Source organism: Drosophila mauritiana, chromosome 3R (genome assembly GCF_004382145.1).
Source record: "Drosophila mauritiana strain mau12 chromosome 3R, ASM438214v1, whole genome shotgun sequence".
NCBI lineage: Eukaryota > Metazoa > Arthropoda > Insecta > Diptera > Drosophilidae > Drosophila > Drosophila mauritiana.
Genome location: NC_046670.1, coordinates 3,125,836 through 3,142,943, shown reverse-complemented (window position 1 = coordinate 3,142,943; position 17,108 = coordinate 3,125,836). Strand labels below are relative to the sequence as shown.

The following is a 17,108-nucleotide window of genomic DNA, read 5'->3' as shown; positions in this document are numbered from 1 at the left end:
TATACGTAAGATGAATGAGATGATTAAATCTACCATGAAGTAAATAAAATTTGATAAAGAGGGATTCCCCATCATTAAGAATATATTAAAAAATAGTAGCTAATACAGAATCCGTATTACGGATATTAACATTCAGTTTTTTTTTTAATTTTATTTTATTTTATTTATTTAAAAGCGATGAATCCATAAAATGCAGTAACAGTAACATAACAGCGCAATTAACAGATAAATGATAAAACCAAACATTTAGTGTTGCGGCGAATTCAATGTTAACTCAGCAGTTCGAAAACATTGCATACTTTTAGGGCTTTAATTGAAAGTAAGCCGAATGACGCTATTGCAAATATTTATTATCTTTACCCATAGATAACGATTAATAATTTTCTTCTAAAATGCAACAAAACTTGTACGCCATAGCTTTAAAGCTAAGAGATAATGTTGACATATTGGCTTGTCTAGTAATTCTGATTAATAAATCTTCTGACTAAAATTCTTAAAACCCCCCTGGGTCTAAAAAATGTATATTTATAAGCAATTGCCGTAATTTTTGGTTTATAATAATATTATTACTAGATTTTTTTATTTTCATTACAACTTAACAGGAATAACATGTAACAATTGAGTTTGACTTACTACACTAGCCAGTAAAATACTTGCAGAGGGATCCTTATCATTATGGAATCAAGGGCACTATCAACTAAGGGACCTGCTCTCTAGTTGCGCTTGCCATTGAGACGATCCTGGATCTGCTGCAGACTGAGCCCCTTCGTCTCCATCACCACGAAGAGGACGAAGAAGAAGGCCACCACCATGCAGACGGCGAAGAGCCAGAAGGCGTAGTAGGAGCCCAGGGCATCCAGGCTGGGATAGAAGAAGGTGACCAGGAAGCCGAGGGTCCAGCAGGTGCTTGCCACCACCGAGGAGGCCACCGACTTGATGTTCGCCGGGAACATCTCGCCGAGCACAGCCCACGGCAGCGGTCCGAAGCCCGTGCAGTAGACGATGTTGTAGATGATCAGGGCAGGAACTGGCATCCAGACCACGCTGGAGATGTCTCCCTTGACCAGCTGCATGTAGAAGAAGGCTCCTAGGGCCGCCAGTCCAATGGACATCACACTGGAGGACGTCAGCAGCATCACCTTCCTGCCCAGGCGATCGGCCACCAGAGGCGTCAGAGCCGAGGATCCCACCTGGACACATCCGATTATGATGGTGGCAATCGCCGGATCCAGCCCAGTCTTGGCACTGGTGAAGATCGACTGGCTGTTGAAGAGCACCACGTTGATGCCGGACAGCTGCTGGAAGGAGATCAGGCCAGCGCAGATGAACAAGGCCCTGCGGTTGCCGGCGTTCTTGAACAGATCCATCACTGTGCCCTTGCTGGCCATCGCCTCCTCCACATTGGCCTGGATCTCGGCCATCTCGTCGTGCACGCCCTCGGCACTCTGGCCCCGCAGGAACTGCAACGACTTCAGTGCCTCCGACTTTCGACCCTTTCCGGCGAAGAAGTACGGACTCTCTGGCATCATGTAGAAGACCAAGTCGAACACCACGGGCACCACAATGCAGCACCACTGCAGAGCCTGGTATGAAACGTACGGTCCAATGGCATAGACGTATAGAATGCCACCTGAAGTTTAAGGATAAAAGATTAATCCTTTGTCCCACTCTCCCTTCGCTCCCTCTACAGGATGTACTTACCCACAATGAAGAGCTGCATCAGGGATCCGGTGGCTCCACGCACATTGTCCGTGGAAATCTCACCCACATACATGGGCTGCACGGTCATCACGAAGCCGACGCCGAATCCCTGGATGAGCCGGGACATGTACAGTATCCACACCTCGGAGGCCACCATGTTTAGGCCGAATGCGAGGACGAAGAACAGACTGCTGGAGAGGAGCACCCACTTTCTGCCAATGCGATCGGCCATCGGACCGGCCACAAATGGAGCCACCAGAGCTCCGACGGCAATCAATGATGAAATCCAGGCATCTTCATCGGAAGTTATGGGCCGGCTCAACGGCGAGTCTGAGGTGTCCTCGGACTTGAGCTTGGGCCCGATGGGCGACGTCCAGCCTAGGGTGGTTCCCACCACAAAGGCGGACAAGTTGGCTACAAAGTTTAGGAGAAAAAAATTTATTTAATTGTTAGGCAAGAAACTTAGTTATTTATTCTGTTGGAATTTAATTTTTTTTAAAACACAAGTGAATCAAAATATATGACAAATTGCCGAAATTGTTGATTGTCTTATTGGTAATGTAAAGCGAATTAATAATAATTTGTTTTCTTAAAAATATGTAAAAAACATCATATCTTTTTGACTCAAATTACTCTTCAGATTAATATGTGCATAAGTCACCCCGTTGGGAATTCGGGATGAGTTAGTTATGCTTTATTTGTGCTAAATGATAAGAATATTGACTATTGACTCACCTGCCACGGCAGCCATAAAAATGCGACCGGACTTGACCGGTTCGGGTGACATGGTTCGAGTGTTTCCTTCGCTTATCTGAAACGTGCTGACTTCCGTGTAGGAGTACTGTACTCCGGTCTCCTCCTCCCGGCTTATTGAGGGCATCTGGCCGACTTGGGTTGTACAGAAGCAGCTGCAAGAGCGCAAGAGTGGAAAAGCGAAAGTGCCTCATTAGCAATGCGGCTGACTGGGATTAATGATCCTATCCGCATTTGTAATTCAATCGGCTGCAAGTTCAAACGTTCAAAACTCGACACGGCTCCGATTTCTCCGCGGGATGGGGGATGCGGGATGCGGGATGACGCATGCCACCATATGGGAGGGGAAGCCAAATAGGTACCCATTGTACTCCAAACAGCTTGACACATTATCTGCCGGTTTTTAAAGCATCACGTTATCAGACCATTAGCCAGTTTATCTGGACTTAATAGCACAGAAAAAGTTAAGCGGAGGCGGAACTGCAGTCTGTTCATTATTTAATGAATGACCAAATTATTTTAATTGCACTATGGACAAATTAATGACTGTCGCATTTGTACTGCTAATTAATTTATTCGTTCGCTGCTACTTATGTAATCACCGTTGACACTTTAGCAGAATTTTTTAATGACTGCGACACCAAGTCATTAATACACTCTTCGAATTACTATTACTATTCACTTTGCATTCTTACAGAAAAAAATCCTTGGAATCGCAGTAAATCCCACTCGAGCAGGATCCGCAAATGAAACTAAAACCGACGTAGTCCGGGGAACTGGAGAACTGTAATGCTGTTCGAATCGTCGCATCGCGCGAATTTAAAGATTTTCCGCCTTATATGGCAGGCTTTCGAAATCCATACACGTCCAATAATTCTCACTGACACTCGACTTGACGAGTGCTCCTACACGTGCATTATCTTATCAGGGAAGCGCCTCCCGATCCACGGCAAACCCATTTATAGGCTATACCATACCGTACCGTATAGTACTACAAGTATATTATACTATGCTATCATCGGAGCTTCCATCTCCCGATCGAAACTCTCTCTGCCATGGCCATCGGATCGAAATCTCTGTATTCCGCTGTTGTTCGCTTGGAATCGCGCCATTTGTGTGCATTTTGCACTTGAACTGGCCCATATACGAGTACGTACGAGTATGCCCACACATGGAATGTGATAAGGAGGTGCAGCGAAAACTATGCCCCAATCTCAATTTGTTTGCATCGCCGGACTTGCCAGCAAAAGGGCGACCGGCCCACTTCGGTCCTGGTCAACTAAAAAATATACAGCTCTGTTTATAAACAACAAATATTAGCCCAAATGAATACCCTATATACCAATATAGCAATGTTCCAATAAACTTTTTCAAGTAAAGGACTACAAAAAAGGAAAAGGATAGAAGTTGATAGAAGTTTTCCCTGAAAAGTAAGCTAACTTGAGATGCTTTGTATTCAAAGGCTTTAATTTTAAAAATATAACTAATATTATGCAATGTGTGAGTATCTCTATAGGGCTAGAAAACAAACAGCGCCAATCTAGAAGTGCCTCTGGCACGCACACACCCTTCTGAATTCCTAAATAAAATCAAATGTCGCCAAGCGAGTAAACAACTTTTGATTACGACTGCTAATTATTGAGTAATTTCCGATGCATTTTGTGGCCCTGTCCTTGGATCTATTTGGTTGGTTCCAAATCGAAGGTGGTGACACAATTTCTGCTCCTCAGGCGAGACACGTGAAGAGGGTGTGAGGGCTCTCGAAATGAAGCCGATTGTCCTATCTATTGGGGTAGTATCTCAACAAGTTGGTGGTCAAGGAACACCTGGACTGAGCCAAATAGAGCACTTCAGATAAATCCTCCAACTGCTAAACTTCCATGGAAAAGTAAGCCTCACCGTTGAAATTGACGTAATTAGTAATTACTACGTGGAGGGTTAACCTCGCAGCTGACATTGAACTATATTTATTGACATTCTTGAAAAATACTCCCTTGGGGTGTTGGCCATAAACCATAGAGTGATTTTTCCAATCTCTAAGATAATTCCAGTAGCGAGCTCCGATAAGCTTTTCGAATAATTCGGACAGCTAATTTTATTAACATTTTCACGTTTACCAACGGAAGTGAGTTTTTTATTTACGGTTGACTATGTCAAAACTTTCCGTAGTTCTATTCAGCATTGGGTTTTGTTTTCACTTGCTAAATAAATGTGTTTCTGCGAGATATGTTTCATATATATATATGAAATATGTTTATTTTCGTTGCCTAACCGACAAATGGGGGCGTTTATTTATGAAATTGTTATCAGTGTGCAAATTCAAAGCTGACTAATTAAGCAGACTAGCTTCTCAAGTATAAAGAGTAATTAAAAATGTCAAAAGTGCCATTCTACTGCTGGCACATTCACACAGATCACTATTTCACTAACCAGACGACACACATTTTGGAAATGTAATTAAAGTCAATTTGATAAGACCATGTTCCTCCGAAATCCAGTGGTGTGTTTTTTCATCGATTTTGTAGGTAAAGATACGATTACAAATTTCGGCTACCTTCGCAGACATGTCTGGCATTATAAGCTGATATGCTGGGGAACACAAGTCGAATCCAGAAAAAACTCGTGAGGTTGGAATTCATCTTTTGGGGGATTTTTACTTGTTTACGAAATGGGTATTGTGGAAAGTTTTCATTGACTGAAACTTTTGGAAAAATACAGACTCTAAATACAGACTTCAATGATTGCGTTTCTTTTCTTTTCATAATTAATCGATTTCTAAGCATATGCTATGTTTTTTAAGTGTTTGTTTCCTATTTGTTGTTTTGAAAAGTAATTAATAACCATTAAGGATTTGCCACGATGAAACATATAACTTAAGCTGCAGCTCTAACAGGTTGCATATATATTTTAATAATTGATTTAAACTGATTAAGGAACTTACAGGACACGTGATCTTAGGCAGGGAATACTCGTGCGAACCGATCGCCACGAAATCAGATGAAGACTAATGGAAAAGGTAACAGGCTGATTTGGGGAAACATTATCTCAGCCACTCGGTTCACGTTCACGTTCAGAACGATAATGCGTTTAATGTGGACTCCCTAATCGGAGCACCTGCTATTATCATATTTGATATTTATAATAATTCAAGGCGACACTCGATGATCAATTTATCAGCCCGAAAACCAACACTCTTATTAACTGGGTCGTCTGACTTACCCATCTCGTAGCCGAAATTATCAATTAGTGGTCAATCAGTGAAACAGTGAACACCGTTTGGCTGCACAACGCGGCGTATACGTAATGTGGGAATTAATTCAACTCCGGACGGGACAGAGAGATCAACGCTAACTGTTTGGCTGGGCTGTCGGAATGGAAATGATGTCGGATCGCGGCTGTTTTGGCGCTTTTGTGTTGGGCCTGAAAAATTATGACAGACGCATTTGTACTCGCACTTAGTCGCAAGTGAGGCTAGATAATACGAATTCCACACAACACCACAGAAGCTCACTCACACACGTCCGATTGTAGAGATCCAGACTTATCGCACATATCATATCATAGCGAATTAAACGCGACCGTTGAACCAAGCTCGACTGAGAGAGTTGAGTGCGGAATTTAAGTGATTTGTATCTGCCCAGTCGACAATTGGCCGATGCTCTCGCAGGCTTTTTTGGCATTGTAAAACAGCCCAACGGATAAAAAACACACATTTAGTTTCGCTTAAGGTGTTCACAGACCTCTAGTTCCGGACCGAGGTGTGGAAAGCTTTGGGGCTATTTGGGCGATAGCGATCCATGTGAATCACCATCCAAGAGGAAGTTAATTAGCATGCAGCGTGTCCGGTTAGGGGAACTGACTGATTCCGATGGCCTAGCTGGCCTAGCGATACAGTTAGTACATACTCAATTAATTTGCCTGGCTAGTCGGCCAGTATCGTGCGTGCCCCGCACATCTGCTAATTGAAATGTCTCCGGTGTAGGCACTTAAGTGCCTTATATCGACGTGGTTATTCTGGTTAACACCATCCGGAACCGGCAATGCGATATGAAATGTATGGGAATTACTGGCCAGAAGTCGATGCGTTTGTTTACGACGATCTGCTAAATTTAAATCGGGAAAGTGAACTGCAGGTGGGGGGTTGAATATTGATAAGGAGAATGTTTTACAAACTGGTTATCAGGTCTTGACAAACTTACAGAAATCATTCAGGTTTTTTTTTTTGATTTGTATAGAGAAATGGTAAGACAGGAGGCTCGTGCTGATGCCAATTTAGAAACAAGTTGCGTTTTTGTTGGCTTCCATTTTTAGAACGCAATCCTAAAAATAACTAGTCAATATTTACACTCTTTACTTAATAGACAAACAAGTAAAGCCCAATTCGCCACAGATAAAGAGTCCATAAATGCGTAATTCCATCGTGAGAATAGGTAGCTTTCCGAGTTGTAAACGGATTTACTGCTCCTCGATAGCAAAATAAACATTATAAATGGAATGCTTTAGTGCAATCTAAAAATGGGAATATTATTTGAAGTTAGCTAATAGGTAGTTGCTACTTCAATTTTCGATAAGCTTTTATTGGATTTATTTCCTTAATGTTAGGGCAATAATAAAAAGTAAATTAAGGTAAATAACGCATCACATAAATATTGACATGTAAATAAATGAATTCGATTTCCTCGACTATCAGATACCCGTTACTTAGCTGGTGAATTTGCCATATTTTAAAATAGAATTTCAAATTACATGGAAAGTTTTTAAAGTTTTCTGCAGTTTATTTTTCAACACTATGATTACATTGTTATTTGCGTACATTAATTGATAACTGATATAACCCATCAATACACTCAATTTATTTGCCAGACACTCGAACTTCAAACAGGAATTAAAATGATCGCCAATTGCTCTAAACTACTATACCAATGTTTACCAACGGCAATACAAAATCAACTTTATGAGCTATTTGTGCGAAAATTACTATTAGTTCTCTGCCTTTATTGCTCTTTGCGACTTGTTTCATTTTTAATATAAATAATTAATTAGTCTAATAAGGCTAAAAGTAAGATTTAAGGCAAGTAAAGGGAAAACTTAAAATATGATCTTGAATATTGAAATATAATTCTTTAAAATTTGAAAACATTTGTTTCAAAGTAAAATGTAGTAGCTGTGTTATCCATTTTAAAGCGAAACCATCATGTACATGTTCATATATGGACTATATCCCATCAATCCCACCGATTTATCTACCAGAACGCGAATTAAAATTAGCGGACATATCGCGGCATCATCTACGCCATCACTCCCACTTTTTCACCCCCTGCGATATTTGCCATTTGTATTTGTCTTGCTGGTGATTGTCGCCAACCTGTTGAGCATGTGGGCAAATAGCCGAGCAAATACCCAAGCAAATAGGGGCTTCGATGGGCTTCCTGTAATTGCGTTAAATATTTGCATAGAAGCGCCGGCAATCGAACGCAGTGGGCTGGCTGGCACGATTTCAATTTGCATTTTGTGCATCGATCTGGCGATTCCGATTCCAATACATATTCCGACTCCGATGTCGATCAATCAACCGACGATGACCTTCACACTGACCATGACGCGGGGCAGTGGGTGGTGGTCGGAATGGGGAATCGCCGAGCACTGGCGCCAGCAGTGGGCGTGGCCTGTCGCCAACGACCAGCCGATGGAGTGCAGTCGCCTGATAGGGATCCAATTTCGCACTTTAAGGGGCGTACCCGGGCCTGGGGCTATCGTCTCAAATCTGACCCGCAAACACTACGGGTTCCTGTACAGTTTACTTTTATTATCAAATATATATGTACATTTGTTAAAATTAGCACACAGAAGTATAAATATAGGTATTTGTCTTTGCAATCCCAAAGTACGTGTGTGTACACAGAGCAGGTGGTTTATACAAAAGGAGAGCACGTACATGTGTAATTGGGTGGAAGTGGAAGTCCATCGAATCTTATATAGATATTTGGGCGTGACCATGAGTACTTAGGAACTAGTTGAACTATACTACGGATCTGAACATTGTGGAACAACAATAAGTTAGGTTGGCCTTGAGTCCGAAACAAATTGTAATAAAATTAGGAAAAGATTACATATCTTGGCTGAAGTTCAGTTTCTTGTAAATCGTTGAAAATATAAGTGAAATATAGAAAGTATTCAAAAGTATCTTTGCAAGGGCTGCTTATTCAACTACGAGTTCAATGGCATTCAACTAGAATTAACTATGGCATGGAGTCCTCCTGTGATCCTCAGCGTCCGCTCAACCAGCTCTGGATTTGGCTGGCACTCTTGCCCTTGGTCTCCTGCAAGGCGATGGCCACGTAGGCAGTGGCCACCCCCATCCAGGCACTGAAGAACCAGAAGGGCACATCAGCACCGCCAGCATTGAGCACGCCGAAGAGCCATGTGACCAGGCACACGCACACCCAGTTCATCATGACGCTCAGGGAGACGGCGATGCCCTTAACGTCCGGCATGAACAGCTCGCCCATCATCATCCAGGGAATGGGTCCGTAGCCCACGGAGAAGCTCACGATGAACAGCACTATGCAGAGCAGGGGCAACCAGCCAATGGACTGGGACACATCAGTGTGCCGTTGGATGGTGTTGTAGGCACCCAGCATGGCCAGGCACACCGTCATGATGGTGCTGCTGAAGATCAGCAGGATTTTGCGGCCGGCCTTCTCGATGAGCATGGAGGAGGCCAGAGTCATGAGCACCTGCACAGCCCCCACAACTATGGTGCAGGCTTTGGGATCTATCGTGCTGCTGGACTTGAAGATCTCGTTCATGAAGAAGATCACGGCATTAATGCCGGAGAACTGCTGGAAGACCATCAGCAGCACGGAGATCACCATACCGTTCCGCGAGGCGCGGTTGCTGAACAAATCCTTCACGGATGCATCCGCTCCTGTCTGGTCCAGGTCGTTTTGGATGGCCTGGATGGCGTTGCTGGTGTTGCAGTAATCTCCCCACAGCCATTTTAGTGCGCGATTGGCCTCGGAGCGCCTACCCTGCAATTTAAAAACGTGTAAATCAGTAAAAAGCTATATTGATAATCGTCCAAACTATATAAAACGTAACCGAAGCATTTCGAAAATATTTGGAATAAAGATTTCAAAAATACTTCAGATTGGTTTTTGGTAAAGTTCTTGACTGGTTTCCAAGGTTCCTTACCCTTTTAAGTAGATACACTGGCGTTTCGGGCACGATAAACAGGCCGACGAGCAGCAGGATGGGTATGATTAGACAGAGCATGCTCAGGGTTTTCCATGTGACAAAAGCTCCCACCACGTAGATGAACAGGATACCGATCGTGAGGAGCAACTGGAACAGCGTGCCCAGACTGCCACGAATGCTGGTCTCCGCGATTTCCGAAATGTACATGGGAGCCACCACGCAGAAGCTGCCCGTTGCGATACCTGAAATGCTGCACATTCTAATCGAATTCCAACTGGCTAGTTTCCATCACTTACCGATTAAAAATCTGCCCAAGTAAAGCCAGCCGACGGAATTTGCGAAACTGAGCGTGATCCAGGCCAAGATGAAGGGAATGTCCATGACCATGGCTGTAGAACGTCGCCCGATCCTATCGGCAATATATCCGGAGGGGAGGGCGCCAAAAAGGGCGCCAAAGGGCAACATGGATCCCACCAATGTTTCTGAAAAGCAAACGTTAGTTAGTAAGCCCCAGAACTTGTCAATCTGCCCAGAAATAGTACTCAATCTATAATCAATTCTATCTATACTATACTATTTATTATCACGCAAATCATAATCACTTGTCACAAAGATAGCAAAATGGACTTAATAGTTTCGGAGGGCCATAGTCAACTTAATCAATTGGAAGAACAGACAACAAAAACAAAAAAGAAGGCTATACTCGAGTTTCTCGACTATCGGATACCCTTTACTCAGCTAACGACATTGCATGTTCTTTATGGCATATCGATAGAAATTGACAGTTTTGGGCAACATGTCTCTTAACCAACTTGTCTCTTAACCTCGATTTTATAGCAGACGAACGGACATGGCCAGATCGACTCCTCTATTGATCCTGATCAATGAATCCCTTTTTCTCCACTTGTAACAGGTTTAATAATGACAAGTCCAGGCCGCCAAATAACTCCCTAAATTACCTTTAATCGAAAAAAAGGTATTTCAAAATGGATTCATTAAGTGTAACCCTTAACTTGAATGGGAATCAAAATGCAAACATGTTATCAATGCTAGGTGTTCAACAATTTACTGGCATATAAATGCACTCTATAAACGTAGTCTACAATCTTAAAGTCCAACGCTATAAGAAAGGTACTCACTTTGCGAATCGGTCAGTAGAATGTCATTCTCGTTGGACGTCGAGTTGGAAGTATCGCCAGTAGTGGAATTTAAGAAACTTTGGTTTCCGGCAGAGATCTGCGGAAAAACAGGAGACGTCCAGGATAACGCAGTTCCAGCGGCAACCGCTCCCAAACAAACTGTAACACATCAATTGTTGGTCAGTAAAGACATCAATCGAATATCAAATTTATTGTTCTCACTTATCATAGCCGCCACATATTGCCGTGTCTTCGAAGTCTTCGACTGGTTTTCTTGCAGAAGATCGTAGGTTATTGGATTGCGTGAGTCACCGTCCTCTTGACTGACGGTCTGGAAAAGAAGAAGGAAGCTTAAGGATCTGCTTAAAAGATTATAATAATCACTCATAATGATTACGATGGCTGCCCTGCTAGGTTTCCTAACTGGCCTGGTTATGATAATAGGCAAACTTCTAGCGTTTCTTTGGACTTTGACGAAAACCATATACGTGACTGTGAAAATTGCAAGGACCTTAAGGAAAACACCAACATTTAGCGATGTGAAGACTCGGTTTAAAGAGTTTTCCATCGGAAGTGCGAAAACTATACTCAAAGAAAAGTTAAACAAGTCTTGAACGCATTTGTAATCCAATTCCGCTGAAACTATTCGTACTTAAAGCACATTTAATTTGAAAATACACAAATATATACATATATATAATCACATTTGTCCGACAAACTCTAAAATGCAATGCTGCGCCATTTACCTGCCACCAACGAGCCATTGCACGGACCACTTTTTCCGAATCCATTCGAGATTCGGCCTATTTCCGGGTTCTTCAGCAACGCCTTATATAAGAACGCACTGCGCCAAATTTGACGACTCTTTGTGGTGTAAAAAACGCTGTTTTATGGCTTGTATATATCGGATTATGTATTTCACTTATTTCTATCGCGTCTCATTAATTATCTTAGCAGCGCGTTTCTATATATATGTAAAGGTATTATTGTTTTGATTTTTCCGCTAATTTTAGGGGCTGCCTCGGGGGCAGTGGATTGTCTCGTGCAAACACCTCGAGAAGACTGAACCGGAGGTCTCTTCGAAAAAACGTATTTTCATCGCGATGCTCGGTGAAGATTCTTCTATTGTGCATAGAACTTTTATTTTATCCGAGACTTTTGTCGGCATTTCGTTGGACTGCCAACAGATTACGCGAATCAGATGCATTCGAATCTTTTGTTTTACGTCAGAGACAAATGGATTTATTCTTGAAATAGGATGCTTACAAATAAACAAACAACCTGTTGGAAGTATTGGTCAAAGTATCCCAGTAATCGATTACCCACCGGCTAGCGGATAACATTGTCATATTAATTGCCAATCAAATGACTTCTTATGTGAACCCACGCAAAAATTACGCATACGCCACCGCAACCAAGTCGAGCAAAGTCCAAGCAAACGAATACTTCCGACAGTTAAAATTAAATTGCTAAATGCATTTTGGTGCGTTTGAGGTGCAGCGATGCCAAGTGCATCGGGAACCAAATTCGTTGGCTATTCTCCGGCCGTAAACAGAAGCTGGTCATCGATTAGATGACGGATCACGTGAGATCGTCCCTTTCGCAGTTGATTCCTTGATGGGTGGGCAGGCGCCCGCTTAAAATGTAATTAAGGCGGAATTTCTAATTATAAAGTGAAACACGTATGTGTACATAGGTGCATCTTAATGGCGTCAAGTGCATGCCAAAAGAAACCTGTCGCCGCATTCGCACCCAAACAAGTCGATCACTCGCCGGCGGTGCGAGCGAGAGGTCCCCGAGTGCGACGGAGACAGCGAGAGGGGGTCAGAACTATACGACTGACACACCCACCAATCAGTGAGAAAAAAAACTTGTAAATACATTGCAAAAAAGGACTGTTTTAAGGAGTTCAACGTTTCAATTTTAGATACTTCTTTTGTTCTTAAATATTTTAAATTATATTCAATTGACTACTTTTAACTTAAGTTAAATTGTAGTTTACTTTGGTTTGGCATTATAGCAAGCATTCTTCTAAAATCCAGATATATTAAAAAATCAAAACAAAATCTGAAATCTTAAGAAGTGCCCGAAATTTCTCACAGTGTACGAACAACACATGCTAATAAGCTTGCCTCGTTTGCTTTGCTCTGTTTACTCTGTTTTCTGCACTCGCCTTTTGCTGTTTTCTCCCGTTTTGCGACGTCAAGTTCAGCGAGTGCCTTGTGCCATGTGCCGATGCACTTAAGAGGCCCGTTCCCAAGCACCTGCCCCCATCCATACCAATGTATGGCCTTACGCTCGATGCTTCCGCCCACACGCCCACATTTTACTTGGCTTTATCGTGGCCCGCGCCATTGCAGCTCACTCGGTCGTTAGACAATATCTTTTATTGACGCAATTCCCTTAATTCGCTCAAGTCATTTGCCCATGCGGTAATTAAAGCGATATTGTTTACCCATGGATGCCGCTTCTGTTGCAAGGTGTGCCTGGCATGCAAATGCTCCTAAATATAGATAGCAAAAGCTTTTCATGGCTTATGGACTCCTTTGGTGGGTTTAGTGGGTTTCAATGGGATGGCAAGTCCAAATTAAATACTTTAAGGGCCGCTAAATGCAATTTATTTCGTACCCCGCAAAGTTTGCTATACTTCGATAGAGGAAATTGCACAGTTCAGTCCTAAATAGTTTTATTAGAATAGTGATTAGGTTATTAAGTGTGTAAATCATTACTCATAAGGAGCTACAATGAATATTTTATGGTATTTATATAGAAAGATTTGCTTAAGGAGATCGGATTCCTTCCTTAGAACAGATCCTAATTTTCACCTTATTTTAAGGAAGTAGGAAAGCAAATCCTATGAAGACATGAACTTTGCGGCGTATTTACATCGAATCCAAACGTTTAATGAAACATTTCCCCGGATGCGACTGGCCATGAAACGCTACAACTTATTGATATGTAAATATTATTACTTGTATCCCGCAGATTGCCCGACAGTTCAGTGCGCAGGCCAGATAAACGCTGAGTAAATATGTCAGAGAGCATAAACAACAACAATTGATTGGCACGCGACTGGAATTATGAACATTATATTATATTGCTGCAATGATTGCTGTGTGTTTTACTAGCCGATTTGATAAAACACGCTGGCATTTTGGGGCAGTGGCCAGAAACCCAAAACACGCCTGGTCTTATCAGCCGAAAAGTGAATCACTACTTGACGGCGGCAGACTAGAACCCGAACTTTTGGGAATCTGAAGCCAAAGAGCCCAGCGTCACGTCCAAAGGTGGACAGCTAATTGGCCATTATCGAAAGCAGTTAGTGGCTGCGTGAACCGCACGCCCATCGCAGCTGCTACTCCCTCCGAAATCTTGGCGATCTGCCCGGCTCCCCGATAACCGCCTAGTACCGCCCGTGCTCAATTACGGGTGTACGTCTCCCAATGCCCAATCGCCTGGTAAGAGCCACTTGAGCGGCCTTGTCGAGTGGCCACCGTTCGATCGGCGCAGTCTGTCCCAGTGCCAAGGGCAAGATAGGGTGGTGTGCCACCCCCCTGAGTACAAAACTCTCGATCCTGGGGCTCTAAGCCCGCTCTAATCATTGGTTTATGGCTAGCGATAAGAGCTGGAGAGCTTGGTTACCGTAAACAAAACTGTTCAGGGGGCAGGCTTTATAAATCTTCAACTTGGCGTACAATTCTTCGCGAGGAGCCTTAGTTCGATTAGATATTTATGCTGGCCACTTGGAAATCGTTTCGCAATTAGTAGCTAGTAAATTATTTCTCTGATTGAGGGCAAGATTGCGACAACAAATGCAAATTTAAGTGGCTAATTAAAAAGGTAGCGCACATTTTTAGTATGGTAATTGAGGATTATCAAGTGCCTAAGAACAAAGCTCAAGAGGCTTTTAATAATTAATCGATTTCAATGTCCTAAGTTAAATTATTAAGGAAGTTTTGGGTTTCCTACTCATCTGAATATGTCCAGTTCTTAAAATATTGTTCAATTTGGAAACAAATTGTGCTTATGTGCACCCGAAGTGGCCCTTACTTGACAACCAGATACTTCAAAATGTAGAAAAGCAATTCATGTTCAACTAAATTTATAATGAATTTCTAATCTTAGCCATGCGCCGCTGCTCGTTTATTAATAGCCCTGTTCGCTCCAATATTACCAAATTTACTGGCCAGCATGTCGTATGCGTAATACATTTTTTACCATTCATCTTTGCCCTTGCGTCTTACACTTAAAACACAGATCTAGTGCTAAAGCAATCCAAAATTGGTTAGTTCAATTACCGTTTTAAGTTCCTCGGTAGCCACCATGTTTCAATAACTTTCAAAACAGCACTTTTTAGACGATTAGCCGATTTACCCGCAATTGCGAGGCTATATGTTCGTTTTATTCGTGTTTACTTTGCTACTGCCACTTTTCCGATCACTCCAGTTCCCTGAAAGCCTTAACTATCGAAACGTGTGGATGGCACGACGAGCGTCCGAGCTGAACTGAATTTCTCCAAGGAAATCGCTTAGCAGCTAAGCGAAATAAGCGCCCACTGCGTCGGCGACTGCGACAGAGGCTGATACTAGAAGCCTGATATCGCGGTGGCAGAGGCAGTGGCTGCGGCAGAGACAGCGGCAGAATGGCGCAGCCCGATATAATTCCAAATCCGATTCAATGGCCTGGACTACCACTGGGTTTCCTTTGGGTTTCCTATGGGATTCCGGTTGGTTTAAACTGAGGTTCCTTTGGGTTTCCTATGGGTTTCCTCTGGACGGTCGTGACTCAAAATTGACCTTGCTCAGGCGATTGTATCCGGAGGTATTCGACTGCTGGTCCTGGTAGTTCTGGAACTTCTCCACGAGTTTGCTCAAACCCCGTTCCAGCGAGGGGGAGCTGACCTTGTGGAACACCTTCAGCACATAGTCCACCAGGGCCTGGGCCAGATGCTGTTGGTTACAGGGGAAAGGTAATTTTTAATTATTTAACATGATAAATAAAAAAATAGGGGTGTATATTATATAATAACATGCTATGTATCATCCATAATATTGAATCCTATAAATTATAAAATGATGAATAGCAAGCCAATGAGTAACATAGTTACTTATTCAATGAGTTTAGATGCTTATTCATTTTCAAAAATACCATATATATTCCAATGAATTTTAAACTTTCAGAGGGAGAGAAAAACTTTTGGAATAATAATATAAGTTTAAAAGGCCTATCTGTGGTAATCCTTCTTTAAAAACAATCAAAACGAACTGTCGAACAACTTTAATTTTAAAATAAGAAACATATATTTTTTTCTCCAGTTGAAATGGAAAAACAAAGTGTGAGTACCAGCTTCCCTTTTTTAAATTAAAATAGACTTGCGTACTAAGTGACGCATTGGTGGCCGCATATTCTTGTCACATAATTTGTTCAGGATTTATCTAATGTTTGAGTAAGGAATTGTATATTGAATCACACTTACCCCAATATAAACAGAGCCCACTTGGCAGCGACTGTGGGTGTGGTTGTTGTCGTTTATCATCAGCTGGAACACTACTGGATCCTTCTCCTCGATTAGAAGTCCAAAAAAGTTGATAAATCGCAGGGCATGCGAGTGCAGGGCTTTCACGTTGAGCTCAGCTCCGTTCCGGAACTTCTTAATACCCCAATAGTAATCATTTAGGAAGCTGCCAAGTATATGTTTCAGGCATGAGCTTGTCAAAAGGAAACCCACCTATAGAATACGTCCTGACCGTAGCGTCGCTCAAAGGGTCTGACCAAGTTCCACGCCTGTCTGAGGGCCAATCTTTCGCTGAGCGTGAAACCCATTTCGTCCTTGATAGGACCGAACTTAATCTCTGGTATGTGCTTTGGGTAGCTAAGACTTGACAAGGAAGTGTTCTTGTCAATTACTTCTTCACTCATCATCAAATTTTGTTTATTTTTACCAAATCGATAGTAATTTTAACAAAAGAGAAACAAAAACGAGCAATGGAAAACATAAAAAATGTGTGGATTGATTTTAAATAGCTAAAACAAGATTTTCCATAGCATACTTAGAGGATTTTAAATTATTTCATTGAGCTGGAACGCCATACAAACAAACCATTATTCGACAAGATTCGTAGATTCGTAAAAACATTTTACTCTAAAAAAATTGGAGGGAAGACGCTCTTTAAAGACACTTTATATATGTATTAGCCAGTCTAAGATTAGCAAAGCTATTGCTTAGATACTTTCGATGTTTCCACCTCTTTTCCATTTATCCTCTTCTATCGATCCTTATATGATCTGAGAATTCCATGTCTGATTTCTGTCTCAAAA

The 17,108-nt window shown here is 42.2% G+C and overlaps 3 protein-coding genes and 1 long non-coding RNA gene across 7 annotated transcripts; 1 reads left to right on the top strand and 3 right to left on the bottom strand.

Annotated features, from left to right (window-relative positions):
• Nucleotides 1-532: 532 nt before the first annotated feature.
• On the bottom strand, nucleotides 533-5,813 carry LOC117145244 (facilitated trehalose transporter Tret1). 2 transcript variants are annotated; one of them, XM_033310826.1, is made up of 4 exons: nucleotides 5,674-5,813; nucleotides 2,437-2,609; nucleotides 1,702-2,115; nucleotides 533-1,630 (listed from the first exon to the last, which is right to left on the bottom strand). In XM_033310826.1, the coding sequence occupies exons 2-4, from the start codon at nucleotides 2,579-2,581 to the stop codon at nucleotides 714-716; spliced, it is 1,476 nt and encodes a 491-aa protein (XP_033166717.1). In that variant the 5' UTR covers nucleotides 2,582-2,609; nucleotides 5,674-5,813; the 3' UTR covers nucleotides 533-713. The 2 variants fall into 2 exon arrangements, with proteins under 2 accessions (XP_033166717.1, XP_033166716.1); XM_033310825.1 differs by lacking the exon at nucleotides 5,674-5,813 and adding an exon at nucleotides 3,150-3,257 and having other exon boundaries at nucleotides 534-1,630.
• A 1,830-nt stretch (nucleotides 5,814-7,643) lies between these two features.
• LOC117145123 (facilitated trehalose transporter Tret1-2 homolog) lies at nucleotides 7,644-15,177 on the bottom strand. 3 transcript variants are annotated; one of them, XM_033310643.1, is made up of 6 exons: nucleotides 15,089-15,177; nucleotides 11,013-11,121; nucleotides 10,791-10,949; nucleotides 9,948-10,133; nucleotides 9,649-9,893; nucleotides 7,644-9,485 (listed from the first exon to the last, which is right to left on the bottom strand). In XM_033310643.1, exons 1-6 carry the CDS (start codon nucleotides 15,113-15,115, stop codon nucleotides 8,721-8,723), a joined length of 1,491 nt encoding a protein of 496 aa, XP_033166534.1. In that variant the 5' UTR covers nucleotides 15,116-15,177; the 3' UTR covers nucleotides 7,644-8,720. The 3 variants fall into 3 exon arrangements, with proteins under 3 accessions (XP_033166534.1, XP_033166533.1, XP_033166532.1); XM_033310642.1 differs by lacking the exon at nucleotides 15,089-15,177 and adding an exon at nucleotides 11,537-11,823; XM_033310641.1 differs by lacking the exon at nucleotides 15,089-15,177 and having other exon boundaries at nucleotides 7,647-9,485; nucleotides 11,013-11,382.
• LOC117145125 lies at nucleotides 10,877-11,490 on the top strand. Its single transcript, XR_004459696.1, has 2 exons — nucleotides 10,877-10,965; nucleotides 11,022-11,490. It is a non-coding gene; the product is annotated as an uncharacterized LOC117145125 (long non-coding RNA).
• On the bottom strand, nucleotides 15,141-16,822 carry LOC117145124. Its single transcript, XM_033310645.1, has 3 exons — nucleotides 16,519-16,822; nucleotides 16,267-16,471; nucleotides 15,141-15,739 (listed from the first exon to the last, which is right to left on the bottom strand). Exons 1-3 carry the CDS (start codon nucleotides 16,710-16,712, stop codon nucleotides 15,548-15,550), a joined length of 591 nt encoding a protein of 196 aa, XP_033166536.1. The 5' UTR covers nucleotides 16,713-16,822; the 3' UTR covers nucleotides 15,141-15,547.
• Nucleotides 16,823-17,108: the final 286 nt, after the last annotated feature.

What these genes read in the sequence shown, in the direction of transcription:
- LOC117145244 (XM_033310826.1), bottom strand. Translation starts at nt 2,581, where the DNA reads ATGCCCTCAATAAGCCGGGAGGAGGAGACCGGAGTACAGTACTCCTAC. An exon ending in TTTTATGGCTGCCGTGGCAG is followed by an intron (nt 2,116 to 2,436) that starts GTGAGTCAATAG and finishes TAAACTTTGTAG; the next exon opens with CCAACTTGTCCGCCTTTGTG. An exon ending in GATGCAGCTCTTCATTGTGG is followed by an intron (nt 1,631 to 1,701) that starts GTAAGTACATCC and finishes CTTAAACTTCAG; the next exon opens with GTGGCATTCTATACGTCTAT.
- LOC117145123 (XM_033310641.1), bottom strand. Translation starts at nt 11,358, where the DNA reads ATGGAAAACTCTTTAAACCGAGTCTTCACATCGCTAAATGTTGGTGTT. An exon ending in TCTACTGACCGATTCGCAAA is followed by an intron (nt 10,134 to 10,790) that starts GTGAGTACCTTT and finishes TTTGCTTTTCAG; the next exon opens with AAACATTGGTGGGATCCATG. An exon ending in CAGTGTATCTACTTAAAAGG is followed by an intron (nt 9,486 to 9,648) that starts GTAAGGAACCTT and finishes TTTAAATTGCAG; the next exon opens with GGTAGGCGCTCCGAGGCCAA.
- LOC117145124 (XM_033310645.1), bottom strand. Translation starts at nt 16,712, where the DNA reads ATGATGAGTGAAGAAGTAATTGACAAGAACACTTCCTTGTCAAGTCTT. An exon ending in GGTCAGGACGTATTCTATAG is followed by an intron (nt 16,472 to 16,518) that starts GTGGGTTTCCTT and finishes TATACTTGGCAG; the next exon opens with CTTCCTAAATGATTACTATT. An exon ending in TGGGCTCTGTTTATATTGGG is followed by an intron (nt 15,740 to 16,266) that starts GTAAGTGTGATT and finishes TGTAACCAACAG; the next exon opens with CATCTGGCCCAGGCCCTGGT.